Source organism: Mastigoproctus giganteus, chromosome 1 (assembly GCF_048544385.1).
Source record: "Mastigoproctus giganteus isolate SK-2022 chromosome 1, ASM4854438v1, whole genome shotgun sequence".
Taxonomy (NCBI): Eukaryota; Metazoa; Arthropoda; class Arachnida; order Uropygi; family Thelyphonidae; genus Mastigoproctus; species Mastigoproctus giganteus.
Window position 1 is genome coordinate 44,696,376 of NC_143575.1, and position 17,340 is coordinate 44,713,715.

Genomic DNA, 17,340 nt, shown 5'->3' on the forward strand with positions numbered 1-17,340 from the left:
GAGTCGTAACTTCCAAAATCGCTGGTCAAATTCAAAATAAGAAGCTAATGAACGCTACTAAACCTATTTAATATCTCCATAAAACACAATGTACTATGTTAAATAATGAAGAATATGTTAAAAATTAAAAAATACTTATCCCTTTACAGCAGCCAAAAATCCATCGTCCGTACTGTTCTGCGATCCCAAAGCCCTCCCATAAATAAATGATATCAAAGTTATTCCCTAATCCAATTCCTTTGTGACCACATCATAGTATCCAATCAAATTGGTCAAACAAGACTTTCCCTTAATAAAACCATGCTGTGTCCGACCTATAACTGAAGTTTTGTCTGGATGATCCTGCAGTGCTTCTTTAAGCAGTGCCTCCATTAATTTTCCTGGAACAGAAGTTAAACTAACAGGTCTATAATTAATTGTGTCACCCTTTGATACCCCTTTGTGAATTGGGGGTCACATTTGCACATCTCCAGTCCATGGGTACCTCCCCTGAGTCCAAGGAAGCTCTCATAATTATGGCTAAGGGTTTGTTTACTTCCTTTACTGCCTCCTTTAATATAACTGGATAGATTCCATCCACCCCAGGTGCCTTTTTTATGTTTATCTTCAACAATTTCTCCTCCATTTTCCTCTCAGTTATTACAAAATCATCTAGCTCGCTGCCAGAGTTTAACTCACCTCTGGCATTCCCCTCCCTGAATAACTCCTCATGTGTGAATGTAGATACAAAATACTCATTTAGTTTGTTAGCCACCTGAGCAGGTTGTTGTTATTATTTGGTTTTTAGGAGCATTAGCAACTAAGGCTATATTGCTCTGGGAATATGCAGTGGTCATTCCCTGACCTTTCCGCATCTTCCATATTTACCTGAGCAGGATCATCAACAGTTGAACCATCAATATCTGGTGGACCAATCTGATTCATCCCTTTCCTTCTAGAGTTTACATATGTAAAGAACTCTTTGCTGTTTTTCTTTGCATCCTTTGCCAAAGATTTCTCATAATCTCCCTTTGCCTGCCTAACCTACTTTGACTTGATTACAGACCAGCTTATATCTATCATAGGCTTCCATGTCACCCATTAATTTATATGTATCCCATGCATTTTTCTTCTCTGCCTCATGTCTCATTAGTTCATCTGACATCCATTTAGGCCTAAACCTTGAACAATATTTCTTAGTTGGTATATATAGCCTAGTAGCTTCCAAGATGAATTCTTTGAATGCCTCCCATTTTGAATTTGCTGTTGGTAATATCATCAGTTGGTCCCACCCTATAGAGTTTAAATACTGTCTCAGACCACCATAGTCACCTTTATGAAAGCAAAAACCCTTCCCTTTACCCCCGATGGTAGTTACCTCTTTGAGTAAATCCCACTTGACAAATAATTGTCCTTAAATGCAAGAGGGTGAGGCGTGAGTGTTTAGTGTAATAAAATTTTAAGCCTTCACACCTACACTTTTGATTGAATAATCAATGTCTACACTCAGCATTACAAGGGTGATTACTAGAAATTTTATGATCTGACTAACAGTATACCAGCAGATATTTCTGCACTCAACATCATTAAGGGATTATGGATTATTGTACCTATTGCTGGGGTTTATTTGTATAATTGTAGATAGTGAAAACCTAACATTACAATAAATATGAAAAGATATTTTGTATTTGGGGTAGAGAGAAAGTAGAAATATGATATTGAATGTTAAATATAAAACATATTTTATTAATAGTGCAGCGCTGAGTTTAGGTGGCACCTGTGGCAAGTGCCTCACTTGAGAACCCCTAGCACCAACCCTGGTCACTGTTGCAAAGACTAGTTGCCTTAACAGTAGGACAACACTCCGTGGATAGTGGAAGTGCTATAGTATAATCTGAGTCTTTTTTAATTGTTTAGCAAGTATGGCTAGGACCACATTTGCCATGCTCCAGTTATGTTACGTATTTTAATAACTGGATCCATATGAGCTAATCTGAAACAAGTGGATCATTCCTCTTACTTCTATATCAATTGGAACACTTTTCATTTAATTCTTTGATAAGCAATTTGGTATTCTTGTGCCTTTATCCCAATTAAAGCACTAAAGTATCATATTCAACGTATTCATTACTAAATTGGCTAATTGTACGATGATCCTCCAAATCTTCTTTCCTTTCAGTTTTGAACCAGATTTTATGCTATTTTTCTCTTCTTGTCTTTGTGTATAACTATCTGTTTTACGATCAATCAGGACTGCAGTTAAGCAATTTCAGATGGAGGTAGTAGGGTTTCCCCCATGAGATATTCTGGATTTTTCATTCTACGTACCATGCAAATCAGCACAGGAACACATTTATACAAATTACATAGTTACCTACACAAAAAATAAAAAATTTTATATAAATAAATAAATAAAAATTTAAAAATAAATCCATAAAATTTATTTTATGATCTTTTCATAAATTCTTTCACGGTGATCAACTCTCTGGCCACAGATACCTTCAGTGATGAGCCCTCATCCTATAATATAAATTTTGATATTTTAACCATTCTTCATACCAAATGTATTACTATTTTAGTTTATATGAATGTATTTTAGATTCAGGTTGAATTTTGTGAAAATTAATGTAATGTCTTTCTATCTGGCATGAGAACAAGTGTACCCTTGCAGTACAAACTGATCTGATAAATAAATAAAAATATATAAAATAATATATTTGAATAGTAATAAACTAAAATGTTTCTTAATTACCAGGAAAAAAATATTTAAATATGCTATGTTATATACAAATTTCAATAGCACACATACCTTCGTGACTTTAAAGTGCTGCAAAAAACTTCTTTCATCTGCAAAATAAGAAAGCGATTTTGCATAAATTTTATTCTTCAGGAAAATGTTTTCTTTGTAAATCAGATCCATTAAATATGCTTAGTTAAATTTATACAATATTCCACAAATAACTAATATATTATTATTGTTATTTCTAGGTAGGAATAAGGAGGTTCAGGTAGCTAACAAATCTACCAGTCTTATCTTCAGTACAACTAAGTACAGTGAGTGCTATTGCTCCACCAAGTTACAACAAATTAATATCCCACCTAACATCAGCAACTTGTGATATTTTAGCAACTCCACTATAAATATAATGTTTATTATCAAACACATGAAGAACAAAAAATCAGTAGATTTTTTTGCTAATATATTTATATAGCTGATAATTAAGCATAATATGGAACCTTTTCACTATTGATTATAGAGTTAATTTCTAGAATACTAAAGACTAACATTTATTCTTCCAGCTCATTATCTTTAAAGTTTTAACTACTTACAAGGCAGGTTCTTACAATGAATTTCTTAATTAGTATTAGCATTGGTTGAGGCATATGATGCAAGAAAGCAAGCTTATATAGCATCAGCTAAAAAAAAAAAAAAAAAGAAAGAAATTACAGGCCTATATCAAAAAAGGTATGAGCAAATTAGTTTCTGGAAGTTGACTAACATCTTTAATCTAGCCTTAAATACCTTAATTACCAATAACTACATTTTTATTTTTTTCATCGACCTGTCCAAAGCTTATGATTTGACAGATAAGTTATTATCAAATAAATTAGCATTAGCATCAGTAGAGACATATGATGCAAGAAAGCAAGCTTATATTGCATCAGCCAGAAAAATCCCATTTCACCCATCCATTCATTTAAAAGTTTGTTCAGTTTGTTTTAAAAGTTTGTTAAGCTATCAACTTCCAGAAATCAAATACTCGCTGGCTAAAGGCAAATTCCCACACATATTCTACAACAGTCATTCCTCAATTTGAATCTATGCCCCCTCAGGTTCTTAATCTGAGCAAGAGGAAGAATCTCATCAGCACTGAGCCTGCTCAAACAATTCAAGGCCTTATACTACACCTCAATCGGATCACCTCGCAGGTGCCTAGTCTCCAGACACTGCAATTTTCAGAAAAGCATTCTTAGTAAGAACACCACTTTGTTCCACTACCAATCTTGTTGTCCTTCTCTGTACTCATTCTGGCAACTCCACATCCTTCCTAAAATGTGGCCTCCAGACCAGTACACAGTATTCAAGGTGTGGCCTGACCAATGCCTTATATAAAGGGATAATCACCTCCTTTTCCCTGCTAGCACAATTCCAGTATATCATTGACAAGATCACATGATCTGCTCCGGCAGTCTATCTGCACTGCTCAGAAAACTTCATATTTGACTGCACAATTATCCCCCAGGTCTTTTTAATTCTCTACCATCCTGAGTGTAGTACCACACAGTTGGTACATTTCTCTGGGGTTACTGCTACCCATAGGCAGTACTTTGCATTTGTGAATGTTAAACTTCAGTTGCCACGTACACAGGATCTAACTTTTCTAGATCCTGTTCAGTAGCATACTGTCATATTTTTACCCTGCCAACTTTTGTATTATTTGAAAATTGGACATTACGCCTGATATACCTTCATCAATATCATTGAGAAATAAACAAAAATGGACCCAAAACTGAACTCTGGAGAACTCCACTAATACCATTAGTCCACAAAGAGCAGTGTCCATTGATTACCACTCTCTGTCTTCGCACACTTAACCACTCTTTTTTCCATTGTGGCAACTTGCCCTTAATGCCATATTGCTCCACTTTGTACAGTAATCTTCCGTTGCAACAGTATCAAAAGCTTGCCTGAAATCCAAGTATATGATATCAAAAATATTGGGAACATATACTGGATCAGTTCAGTTTTTCTGGTTAGAAGAATGGCTGATAGTCAATGAATATCATCATACTATTGGAATCATCAGCATTTTTCCTGATCCTTCTGGAACTTGCTTGTTAATTATTGATGCTAAGTCAGATGGAATTATTTACAACCCTGTAAGGAAGTTTCTTCATAAATTTATTGAGATGTGATTAATTTTTCTTGGTACATTGTTTTAATTTTTATTTCAAATGATTTTTTAAATTTTTAGACTAATCCAGATATAGTTGTGCGGGGAGTGAGAGAAATCTGTGATCTCATTAGAATTATATAGATTCACGATGTGTTCTGTAGTATGATATACAGTTTTATTTTGTTAACCAGTAATTATAGTGGGTTCATCACTTTTCCCTCATTTGGAGAGGTGAACTGAAATCCCATGATTTCAGTTCACCTCTTGAAGTTGAAGTCTAGATAATTGATCCCAGACAGAGGGACTGGAGTGTCCCATTAGTTATTCTGGGTGCTTCAGATCACACAACTTTCAAATTAGTGCTGACTACACACAGACACAATTCTACCAACTTTATTTGCAACTACATCATCAACATGAGGAAGACTGTAGGGAAGTGGAGGCCAGAAACTTATCAAACTCTGGCAGGGAGCTACATGATTTTGTAATAACTGAGACAAAGTGGAGGAGAAATTGGAGAAGTTGAACATAAGAAAGGCACCTGGGGTATATGGGATCTATCCAGTTATATTAAAGGAAACAGTAAACGAAGTAAGCAAACTCTTAGCCATAATTATGAAAGCGTCTTTGGACTCGGGGGAGGTCCCCATGGACTGGAGATGTGCAAATGTGTCCCCAATTCACAAAGGGTAATGAGTGATTACAGACCTGTTAGTTTAACTTCTGTTCCAGGGAAAATAATGGAGTCACTGGTTAAAGAAGCAATGCAGGATCATCTAGACAATACTGCAGTAATAATACAGACACAGCATGTGTTTCTTAAAAGGAAGGCTTGTCTGACAACTTTGATTGGATATTATGATGTGGTCACAGAGGAACTGGATGCAAAAAATAATTTTGATATCACATACTTGGATTTTAGGAAAGCTTTTGATGCTGCGCATAGAAGACTACTGTACAAAATGGAGCAGTATGGCATTACGTAGCTACAATGGATAAAAGGATGGTTGAGTGGGAAAAGACAGAGTTGTAATCAATGGACACTGCTCTTTGTGGACTAATGTTATTAGTGGAGTTCCCCAGGGTTCGGTGTTGGGTCCACTGTTGTTTTCTGTATTTATCAATTATATTGAGGAAGGTATATCAGGGTTAATGTCTAAGTTTGCAGACGACACGAAGGTAGGCAGGGTTGTTAATGGCAATAATGATAATACACTACTGGTTCAGGATCTGGAAAAGTTGAGCAGATGGGCTGAGAGGTAGCAACTGAAGTTAAACATTGAAAAATGTATAGTACTGCATATGGGTAGCAGTAACCCCAGAGTAACATACCAAATGGGTGGTACTACACTCAGAGTAGTAATTGAGCGGTATGGCCGTCATCCGGTGTGGATGCACGTTTTCCGTGCTCCTGGATTTTGTCTATGAATATGTGGTTACAGTGCATACTAGTTTATGAAAAGTGTACTCATTACAAGAAGTACTACGGTATATCTCAGGGTGAGAAATGTTTGCTTATTTACTGGGAACTTTTCAGGTTATTTATGTTTTTTATCTATATCCTTTGTTGTCAGACCGTACTGGTCACCATGTAGCTGACAGCAGGGCTATAGAGAGGCAATTATACTGTAGTTGCCATGCAAATGCCCTGCACTTGACTTGGGAGGCTTGAGTGACAACACAATGTATACCCCCCTGGTGTGACAATGGAATGTGTAGCATTTCCCTCCGGTGCAGGGATTAGTGAGTAAAGACATCAACTCCTTCAGCTGTGACCTTGATTGCTGCATTTAACTAATTGCAAATGTCCATCTGAAGCCACTATACAGAATATTTGCACTTGACTGGGGAGATGTCCCAATCAGAGTAACGTTAAACAGTACTTCTGCCCCAAAACTGAAACATTATTGTGGACTTAAATGCAAGGAACAATGATTCTATTATCTTCCCTCCCCCATCTACCATAGACTCTGATGGATGGATCGAATCATCGTAACTACACCACTAGTGTAAAAACTGTCTTCACCATCACAACCTCCATCATTGAAGACCCCAACAGAAATTATATCTCTCTAAGACTATTTTCATTCTCAGGCATTCCCCCTCCAAATTGTAACGGGGAAAGGTCAAAACTTGAACTGAATGTTGCCAGGCAACAAACTGCACTACGGACTCACGGCTGGCATCATTTGCTATCATCTCACAGCCTCTTACTGACGGAGAGGTCCTGAACTCGTTAATCTGCAACAGCCTCTATGATCTGAAGTCAGACAACAACAACTGGGACAAAATGAGAAATTCAAATCAAAAAATCACAGAACAAACTATGGACGAAGAAAAACTAACAAGATCAAAATGATGAATTGCAAATAATAGAGCAAAGTGGAGATGGCAACGACACACTGCCGCAGCCAATGCCCAAAAAGAACTACAAGAAATACGTCGCCCCCCAAAGTTGGGAAGAGAGACAAGATCTCAAGGCAAACTTAAAGAACAACAAGATAAAGAGGACACCCGAACAGAAAACAATGAAGAAGCAAGCAAACAGCCTGAATCCACAAACATTGACCCCAAGCTGCTGGAAGGCACTGTGCTAGACCAGGTACTGGCCCTTCAGGTAGAGCTCGAAAACAAATTAAAAGATTCAATGAACAGAATCACAGCAGCCCTCAGAGGCGAGATTGTGGGAATCTGGACTGAACCTTATAGAGGACTGTTTCTAGTCCTCCACAAGGTTGATCAACAGCGAGGCAGAAAGAAATGCTGCCAAATTAGAGGCCTACCTGGAGTGTAGGGTAGGCCTCTAATTACACACAGTGTAATTAGAGGCCACAGTGTAATTAGAGTGCGCCATTACACACAAATGTAATGGCGCACTCCTACCTATGCAAACACGCTGAGGAACCCACCAACTGTAATAAATATACCAGCCAAGGAACAATCAGGGAAAAAAACGCTACTCCCAACGCCTAACCTTGTAATACTAAGACCCAAAAACATTGAGGAAATTGGTACGTGATGAAATCAAGAACAAACTAATAAGCATCATGAAGGACAACTTCCAGCAAACAAGAATAAGAGGAAGATTGCTGCCTTGGGCCTAACAGCTGAGCCACCAAAAAGGAAAGGTCCAGCTATAATAATAATCTATGACATGGACAAGGATGTCACACCTAACCAACTAGTGAATGAGCTGTACCACAGGAACTTAAAAAGTAAAATCCCAGGAAAGGACCCACAAGAAACAATAATACCAAAATACTTCATACAAGCGAATAAATAAAAATTGGGTAGTTTAGCTCGCCCAGGAGGCCTGGAAGGTCCTGAAAGACCAAACAAGGGTTTTCATTTAATGGGGAAGCTACCGCTATTATTAATGAGTAATCATACCGAAATGCTACCATTGCTGCAAGTTTGGCCTCACGGCACGCATGTGTGTGTAAACCACCCCCAACATGTGGCCACTGCTCTGAAAAGGGCCACGATTTTAACGCCTGCCCCCACAAAGATAAGGAACCCACCTGCATTAACTGGAAGGCTATGAAATTAGACCACAAGCACTCACTTAAGGACCAAAATGCCCTGCATATCAATGAACCAAGACCTTATACCAAAGCAGGATCAACCATGGGAATGAGAATTAAGAATTATAACACAAATATGCTGAAAATAATCAAAAATTAATGCACAAAGGGCCAGAACAGTGGCCTACCAGATACGGACCAAAGCCGAAGAGGTGGATGTCATTATAGTCCAGGAACCATATACACATCTAAAGCTAGTCGTAGGGTACCCACACAATTACAAGGTGATCCACACAGATGACGACACCCCGTGGGCTGGTAAGAAACACCAACATCAGCGCAACGAAAATCACACAGCTGTGTACAACTTGGCACAGCATTAGGATCCCTATATGTCATGGCGCTCTACTGCAGACCAGGACAAGATATAGACTTTGCAATCGACTACCTCTGATGCCTACAGGATACCCTATCAAATCAAAGAGTCATCATTTGAGCTGACGTCAACTGCCACTCCCCGGCATGGCACAGCATCACCCCAGGCAGGTGAGGAACTCGAAATGGACAAATCTTAGAAGACTACCTTGCAGGATCCCATCTAACTGTACTAAATTGACTCCACCATCCCAAACTTTTTGAGCACCCTCTGGGAGGCCACAATTGATGTCTCCCTGGCCAACAGGAGTATGGCCGGACACGTGACTGATTGGAGGGTGGAGGACTACCTCAGACCACCGGGTAATAACCTTTTCAATAACTAACAAGAATAACTCAAACAAACCAAATACAAAACAGATATGCAGTTGCAAATGCAGACTGGACAGTATAGAGAGCTGCTCACCACGGCAATTAGATGAAATCCAGAAAACATAAACCCCCCGGAGCAACCCGGATGACCTTCAGAAGGAAACTACAAAATTATTACTGAACATCAGTAATCGAGTGATAAAAAGAAAAAATCCAAAACCTGGTATAGTACCCTGGTGGACACCAGAAATTACTATACTACGATGACAGATGCAAAAAACAAGAAAAGATTTCCAGAGAGCTCGCAGAACCTGGCCTGAAAATGAGATGGAGGTCCTCACACAACATTACAGAGAAACTAGGAACCGTTACACAGACACCACAAAAAAAGTAAGAAGCATTCCTGGGAGCGCCGTATCTACTTCAGGAAACACCGACCCCTGGAGCGTAGTCTACAAGGTGATAACCAATAAGCTCCACAGGAGCGAGGTCATTGGTTCTACCGGGACACCAGAGGGAAACCTAACCACCACCTGGGAGTAGTCGATTGGCAACATACGAGGAACCTGCAATACTAACCATGCAAGAACAACACGAAATTTGCAAGGCCAACACAAACTATATCACCTTGGCAATCGAACCCCCCCCTTCACCCTTGAGGAGCTCAGTGAGGCTGCCACCAAGATTAGAAATCGCAAATGCCCAGGACTGGTTAATGAGGGTTTCTTGGCAGAAGAACAACTAAAGCCAAATTGTTCCTGTCATATTAATGATGTAAATGAAATAATTTTTCCTATTCATGTTAAAAATGTTTGTATAAATGAATCTGCTTTAGGAAACTAAAGAAGATGAACAGATTAGCTTAATCACTGAGAATATGATTCAGCTCTAATTAGCATTAGCATTAGTTGAGGCATATGATGTGAGACAGCAAGCTTATACAGCATCAGCCAAAAAAAAAAACCTTCCTGTTTCACCAATCCGGTCACTCCAAATGTTTGTCTAGTTCAGCCTTAAATTTATTTAAGCTATCAACTTCCACAACAACAGATGGAAGTCTGTTCCAGCAATCAACTACCTGCTATTCTACAACTGTCTTTCCTCAATTTGAATCTATGCCCCCTCAGGTTCTTAATCTGAGCAAGCGGAAGTATCCCAAAACAGCATTAAACCTGATTAAACCATCCAAGGCCTTATACACCTTGATCAGATCACCTCACAGGTACCTAGTCTACAGAGGCTGCTACTTGCAGAACTTAAGCCTTTCTTCATAAGTGCACCCCTTTGTTCCTCTCACCAATCTTGTTGCCCTTCTCTGTACTCGTTCTAGCAACTTTACATCCTTCCTAAAATGAGACCTCCAGGCCTGTATACAGTATTCAAGGTGTGGCCTGACCATTGCCTTATACAAAGGTGTAATTATCTCCTTGTCTCTGCTAGCGAAATTCCTATATGTCATTGACAAAACTCCATGACCTGCTCTGGCAGCTCGTCTGCACTGCTCAGAGAACCTCATATCTGACTGCACAATTACCCCCATGTCATTTTCATTCTCCACCTCTCTGAGTGTAGTACCACACGGTACATTTCTCTTGGGTTACTGCTACCCATATGGAGTACTTTGCTTTTTGTCTTTAAACTTCAGTTGCCCCTTCTCAGCCCATCTGCCTACCCTTTTTAGATCCTGTTGCAGTAGCATACTGACTTTAGTGTCATTAACAACCCTGCCAACCTTTGTATCATCTGCAAACTTGGACATTAAGCCTGATATACCTTTATCGATATCAGGCTACAAAACAACAATGGACCCAACACCGAACCCTGGGGGACTCCACTAATAACATTAGTCCACATTAACATTAGTAGAGGCATTTGATGCAAGAAAGCAAGCTTATGCAGCATCAGTCAAAAAAAAAAAAAAAAAAACACTTCCACTTCACCCCTCTGTTCGTTCAAAATACCTGTCCAGCTGAGCCTTAAACTTATTTAGGCTATCAACTTCCACGACAAGGGATGGAAGTCTGTTCCACCAACCAACCACCAGCTGGCTAAAGGCAAATTTCCGCACGTCTATCCTACATCTGTCTTTCCTCAATTTGAATTTATGCCCTCTCAGGTGATTATTCTGAGCGAGAGGAAGAATCCCATCAGCATTGAGCATGCTCAAACCATTCAAGGCTTTATACACCTCTATCAGATCACCTTGCTGGTGCCTAGTATCCAGACACTGTAATTTGCAAAACTTAAGCCTTTCTTTGTAAGAGCATCCCTTTGTTCCATTCACTAATCTTGTTGCCCTTCTCTGTACTCGTTCCAGCAGCTCTACATCCTTCTTGAAATGAGGCCTCCAGGCCTGTATACAGTACTCTAGGTGTGGCCTGACCATTGCCTTATACAAGGGAATAATCACCTCCTTATCCCTGCTAGAAATATTCCTATATATCATTGACAATACACCATGAGCTACTCTTGCAGCCCGTCTGCACTGCTCAGAGAACTTCATATCTGCCTGCACAACCACCCCCGGGTCCTTTTCATTCTCTACCACTGTCAGTGTAGTACCACAGAGTTGATACGTTGCTCTGGGGTTGCTGTTTCCCATATGTAGTACTTTACATTTGTCAATGTTAAACTTCATTTGCCACCTCGAAGCCCATCTGCTCTACCTTTCCAGATCCTGTTGCAGCAGCATAGTGTCAGTAGTGTCCTTGACAACCCTGCCTACCTTCGTATCATCTGCAAACTTGGACATTAAGCTTGATATACCATCATCAATATCATTTATAAATACAGAAAACAATAATGGACCCAACACTGAACCCTGAGGGACTCCACTGATAACATTTGTCCAAGATGAGCAGTGTCCATTGATTACCACTCTCTGTCTTCTCCCCCTCAACCACCACTTTATCCATAGCAGCAATTTGCCTACAATGCCACACTGCTCCAATTTGTGCAGCAGTCTTCCATGTGCAACAGTATCAAAAGCCTTTCTAAGATCCCAGTATATAATATCAAAGTTATTCCCTGCATCCAGTTCTTTTGTGACTGAATCATAGCATCTGATCAAATTGGTCAGGCAAGACTTCCTCTTAACAAAACCATGCTGTGTCCGAGCTATAACTGAAGTCTTGTCTATATGATCCTGCAGTGCTTCTTTAACCAGTGCCTCCATTACTTTTCCTAGAATATAAGTTAAACTCACAGGTCTATAATTACTTGTGTCAGCCTTTGATCCTCCTTTGTGAATTGGGGTCACATTTGCACATTTCCAGTCTATGGGTACCTCCCCTGATTCCAAGGAAGCTCTCATAATTATGGCTAGGGGTTTGCTTACTTCCTCTGCTGCCTCCTTTAATATAACTGGATAGATCCCATCCACCTCGGGTGCTTGTGTTTATCGTCAACAATTTCTCCTCCACTTTACTCTCAGTTATTACAAGATTCTCTAGCTTACTGCTAGAGTTGAATACACCTCTGGCTTTCCCCTCGCTAAATAGCTCCTCATGTGTGAATGTCGATGCAAAATATTCATTTAGTTTGTTAGCTACCTGAGCAGGATCAACAACAGTTGACCCATCAACATCAAGTGGACCAATCTGATTCATCCCCTTCCTTCTAGAATTTACATAAGTAAAGAACTCTTTGCTGATTTTCTTTGCATCCCTTGCCAAAGATTTCTCGTAATCTGCCTTCGCCTGCCTAACCTCCTTGGTAACTTGGTTACAGATCAACTTGTATCTATCATAGGCTTCTGTGTCATGTGTTAATTTGTATGTATCCCATGCATGTTTCTTCTCTGCCATATGCTTCATTAGTTCATCTGACATCCATTTAGGCCTAAACCTTGAAAAATATTTCTTAGTTGGTATGTAAAGCCTAGTAGCTTCCAAGATAAGTTCTTTGAATGCCTCCCATTTTGCATTTGCTGTTGGTAACATCGTCAGTTGGTCCCACTGTATAGAATTTAAATACTATCTCAGTCCATCGTAGTCGCCTTTACGAAAGCAATAACCCTTCCCTTTACCCCTAGTGGTAGTTACTTTTTGAGTAAATCCCACTTCAGCACACTGTGATCACTGCCACCTAGTGGTTCATTTATCTGCAGATTCTTAATGCATGAAGAATCACTGCTGATAATCAAATCAAGAGTATTCCTCCCTCTAGTTGCCTTCCGAACATGCTAATGTAGAAAACAATCATCCAATAAATCCACAAAAGCTTTGCTAGTGTGTGAGTGACCAACCCACAAATTCCAGTCAATATCTGGGAAATTAAAATCCTCCATTATAAGACTCTCTGATTTACTGGCCCACTCTATTTCCCTGTACAGTTTCTTATTATACTCATCAGAGTCATTAGGCATATAGCACACTCCTACTCTCAATTTTGATCTCCCAATGCTTATGTCACACCAAACTGACTCGACACTGCACTGGCTTCACTTCCTCGGATTTTATGTATTTCTTAACTAATAGCATAACCCCTCCTTCCTTCCTATCCAGTCTATCCTTTCTGTAGACGTTGTACTCCCGAAATTCCAGTTCTGCATTCCTTATATCTGTGTGACACCACGTCTCTGATATCCCAACAATATCTGCCTTTGATGTTTTGAGTAATACCTTAAATTCATCAAATTTATTTACTAAACTCCTAGCATTGGTGTACACGCAACTATACATGCACCTATTTCTATTCTTAGCTACCCTAACACAACCCATGTGTTTACTTGTACCGCAATGACTCCCAGCAGTCTCTGAAATATTCTGCATCTTGTTTTTCAGGCTTCTGCTCATTCCAATAGAAGCAGTGCAAGAATCTCTTTCACCTCTGCCAGCGGCTACTGTTAATCTATTCGTCTTTGTCTCCCCCCAAGCTAGCAGTTTTCCGACCCACATAGAGCAGTGTCCATTTATTACCACTCTCTGCTGTCTCCCACTCAAGCATCCCTTTATCCATTGCAACAACTTGCCCTTAATGCCATACTGCTCCAATTTGTACAGCAGTTTTCCATGTGCAATAGTATCAAAATTATTTTTGCATCCAGTTCCTTTGTGACCACATTGTAGTATCCAATCAAATTAGTCAGACAAGACTTCCCCTTAACAAACTGATGCTGTGTCTGAGCTATTACTGCTGTCTTGTCTAGGTGATCCTGTATCACCTCTTTAACTAGTGATACAGGATCGCCTTGACCCACGGTTACCAACCTTTCGGACCTCATGGACCATTAAACACAAAATGGTACTTACACTTGTTATTTGCAAAAAATTGGATATCATTAATGTTAATATAATTAATAATATAATGGCATTATAATGATAAAAAAAGTATAATAAATAAACGCAGATATATTCATTATGAAAAATGCAAAAAAAAATTTTTAAATTTCATTTTATTAAAAAAAATTAACAGAAACAATTAATATTAACAATTATCAAATATCGAGTGCACCTCGACATAGAGGTGTATAAAGGATTAATTATAGCAAAATAATCAGTGTGATACTTGTTGCTGCTTGTTTGAAATAAGCTGTTGGATTCTTGGCTCTAATGACGTTACTGCAACATGGAGTATTTCTAGCCCACAGTGGTACTTGTTTTTAATTGCCGTAACTGATGAAAATGTCTTTTCACACATATATGTAGTTGCGAATGGAATTAAAATTTTGATGGCCTTTTCACTCAGCACCCACTTTTTATGGAAAGCCAAAAATGAGATTGTGTTAGGGACGGGTGGAATTTACCTTTGAGACTGCCGTCGGATGATAGATCAATTAGGCTTTCTTTTTCTTTCATGTTCAAATTACTATCCTCGATTTTCGCCGAAAATGGATCTATTATCCACGTATTTCCGTGTCTGGGGTCCTCTTCCTTTGGGTAATAACGACCAAAAGAATCAGTGAGCGACTGTAAGTGCAATCGAACAAGAGTTATTACCTGTCGGTTGACATCCTCCTGTTTCATATAATCATCAAAATTTGGGAACATTTGCAGATCTTCTTCAGCCAACCGCGTTTGCCACAGCAATATCTTCCTTTGAAATGCATCCATTTTGCCTCACAGTGTGAACACTTCCGTAAGCTGTCCTTGCAAGGACGTGTTAAGCTCATTTAACAGAGAAAAAATATCTGCCAGGTAGGCAAGCTTGGTTAGTCAATCGTTGTCGGACAAGAGATCATGGAACCTCGAATTATTTTACTGTTGGAAGAATAACTTGACTTCTTGGCGCAGGTCGAACAATCGGGTTAGTACTTTGCCCCTCGACAGCCATCTCACCTCAGTGTGAAGAAGAACATGAGTCTGCTAAGAGCCCATTTCTTCGCAAAGTGCCTCAAATATTTGAGAATTGAGCGCTTTGTGGCGAATTTCGTTTACAGTTTTAATTACATCAGAGAGTACTTCGTGCAGTTCTGGAGATAATCTTTTCGCCACAAGTTGCTCACGATGTATAATACAATGAGTAAACAAGATGTCTAGGTGACCAACGTCTTTCACTCTTGCAACAACTCCTGAACGATGTCCAGTCATGCTTGCGGCACTGTCTGTGCATATGCCAATACATTTCTTCCATTCAATACTGTGTTTCAGGAAATAACCATTAAGTGCATTGAAAATTTCAGAGCCTGTTGTTCTACCCGACAAGAATAGCAAACAAAGGATTTCTTCCTTTAATTCTCCTTGGAAATCAAACCTCACAAAACAAAGAAGAACTGCCTTGTTAGTTATGTCTGTGGATTCGTCAAGTTGAATTGAATAAAACGTAGAATTTTTCATAAGTGCAATCACTTGATTTTCAATATTTTCGGCCATGTCTTCAATTCTGCACTTCACAGTGTTAGCGGACATAGGAATTCCTTTCAGTTTCTGGACAGCCTGTTTCCCCAAAACCTCTTCATAGGCTTGTAACAAGCAAGGCTTAATTAATTCTTCTCCAATCGTATATGGCTTTTTACATCTCGCAATTTAAAGTGCTATCAAATAAGAAGATTTTACTAAGGACTTATCTTCAATGATCATTGTTGCTAGTGAACTTTTTTGCTTTTGCAAATTTTCACGTGCGCATCCTTTGGAAGTATTCAACTAGCTTTTTAGCTAAATCTGGGTGTTTTGACTGCAAGTGCCTGCTGAGTTTCGAAGGTTTCATGGCATCATTGGATAAACTCTCAGAACATATAATACAAAGCGGCCGTTGATCCAGTTCACTTCCAGGTTCTTGAATAAATCCAAACATCAAGTAGTCCGCATCATATTTTCTTGAAACTTTGAACTTTTTCTTCTCTCTGCCTCCAGTTCTAACGTCCTTCCTGGTGTTGTCTTGCGGTGGCTGCGGAGGCTCTGATTCATTAACCAACTCATGACAACGTGATGTATTACCTAAGAAGCACAAAATGCTTGCTTGCTTTTTCTCACTCATTGGGATTATTTTATTTGAATCTAAAACCAAACAAACAAGAAAGCTCTCTGATGCCATTAAATATCACACTGTGCACAGTTAAAATAAAAATATCACTGCTTACTTACCTAAGAACTGCAAACTGTGCCATGTCCAGGCTAAGCCATCGATAAGAAATAGAAATAGCTTTCTATATTTTTTTACAATAAAAGCATCGCTAATACTGGATATTGCTGTTTGTTTATTATGTTTGCTATTTGGTTTTTAGGAGCATTAGCAACTAAGGCCATACTGCTCCGGGGATATGCGGTGGTCATTCCCTGACCTTTCCGCATCCTCCATATTTGGTGGGCACGGGCTCGAACCCCGGTCTAATCAAGAAGCGTGTGCTACGCACTGCTGCTCCTGCCCACCTGGCTACGGAGGCGCCACCGGATATTGCACTGGGCCTTTTATAAACATGCAACGTAATAAGGCAAAAATTGCAAAAAAGTAGAATCAGAATATAATGAAACATTTTAATAAACACGAAAATTGCAAATATATTTAGATTACTCTGTGGACCACCAAAATTCTCTCACGGACCACCGGTTGCCGACCATTGACCTAGATAAGACATTCTAACCAAGCATAATGAATTATGCTGGGTTAGAATAGATCTACAATTTTTCAGTTGAGCAGCTTGGTTGTGGGGACAGTCAAGGATATCTTTCACTGTTATTTGGCAGGGACAATGAGAACATGAGGAGGATTCTCATTCTTCACTTCACAACAAGTGGAGGCGGGTAAGAGGAATA

The 17,340-nt window shown here is 39.2% G+C and overlaps 1 protein-coding gene across 1 annotated transcript in view; it reads right to left on the bottom strand.

The window, feature by feature from the left end:
* Positions 1–17,340, bottom strand: part of Oseg6 (intraflagellar transport protein Oseg6) — a 690,115-nt gene that overhangs the window by 341,305 nt on the left and 331,470 nt on the right. The window contains exon 18 of the mRNA XM_090372456.1: positions 2,789–2,826. Within this exon, the coding sequence (XP_090228582.1) occupies positions 2,789–2,826 (38 nt within the window). The remainder of the gene's footprint in view (positions 1–2,788; positions 2,827–17,340) is intronic.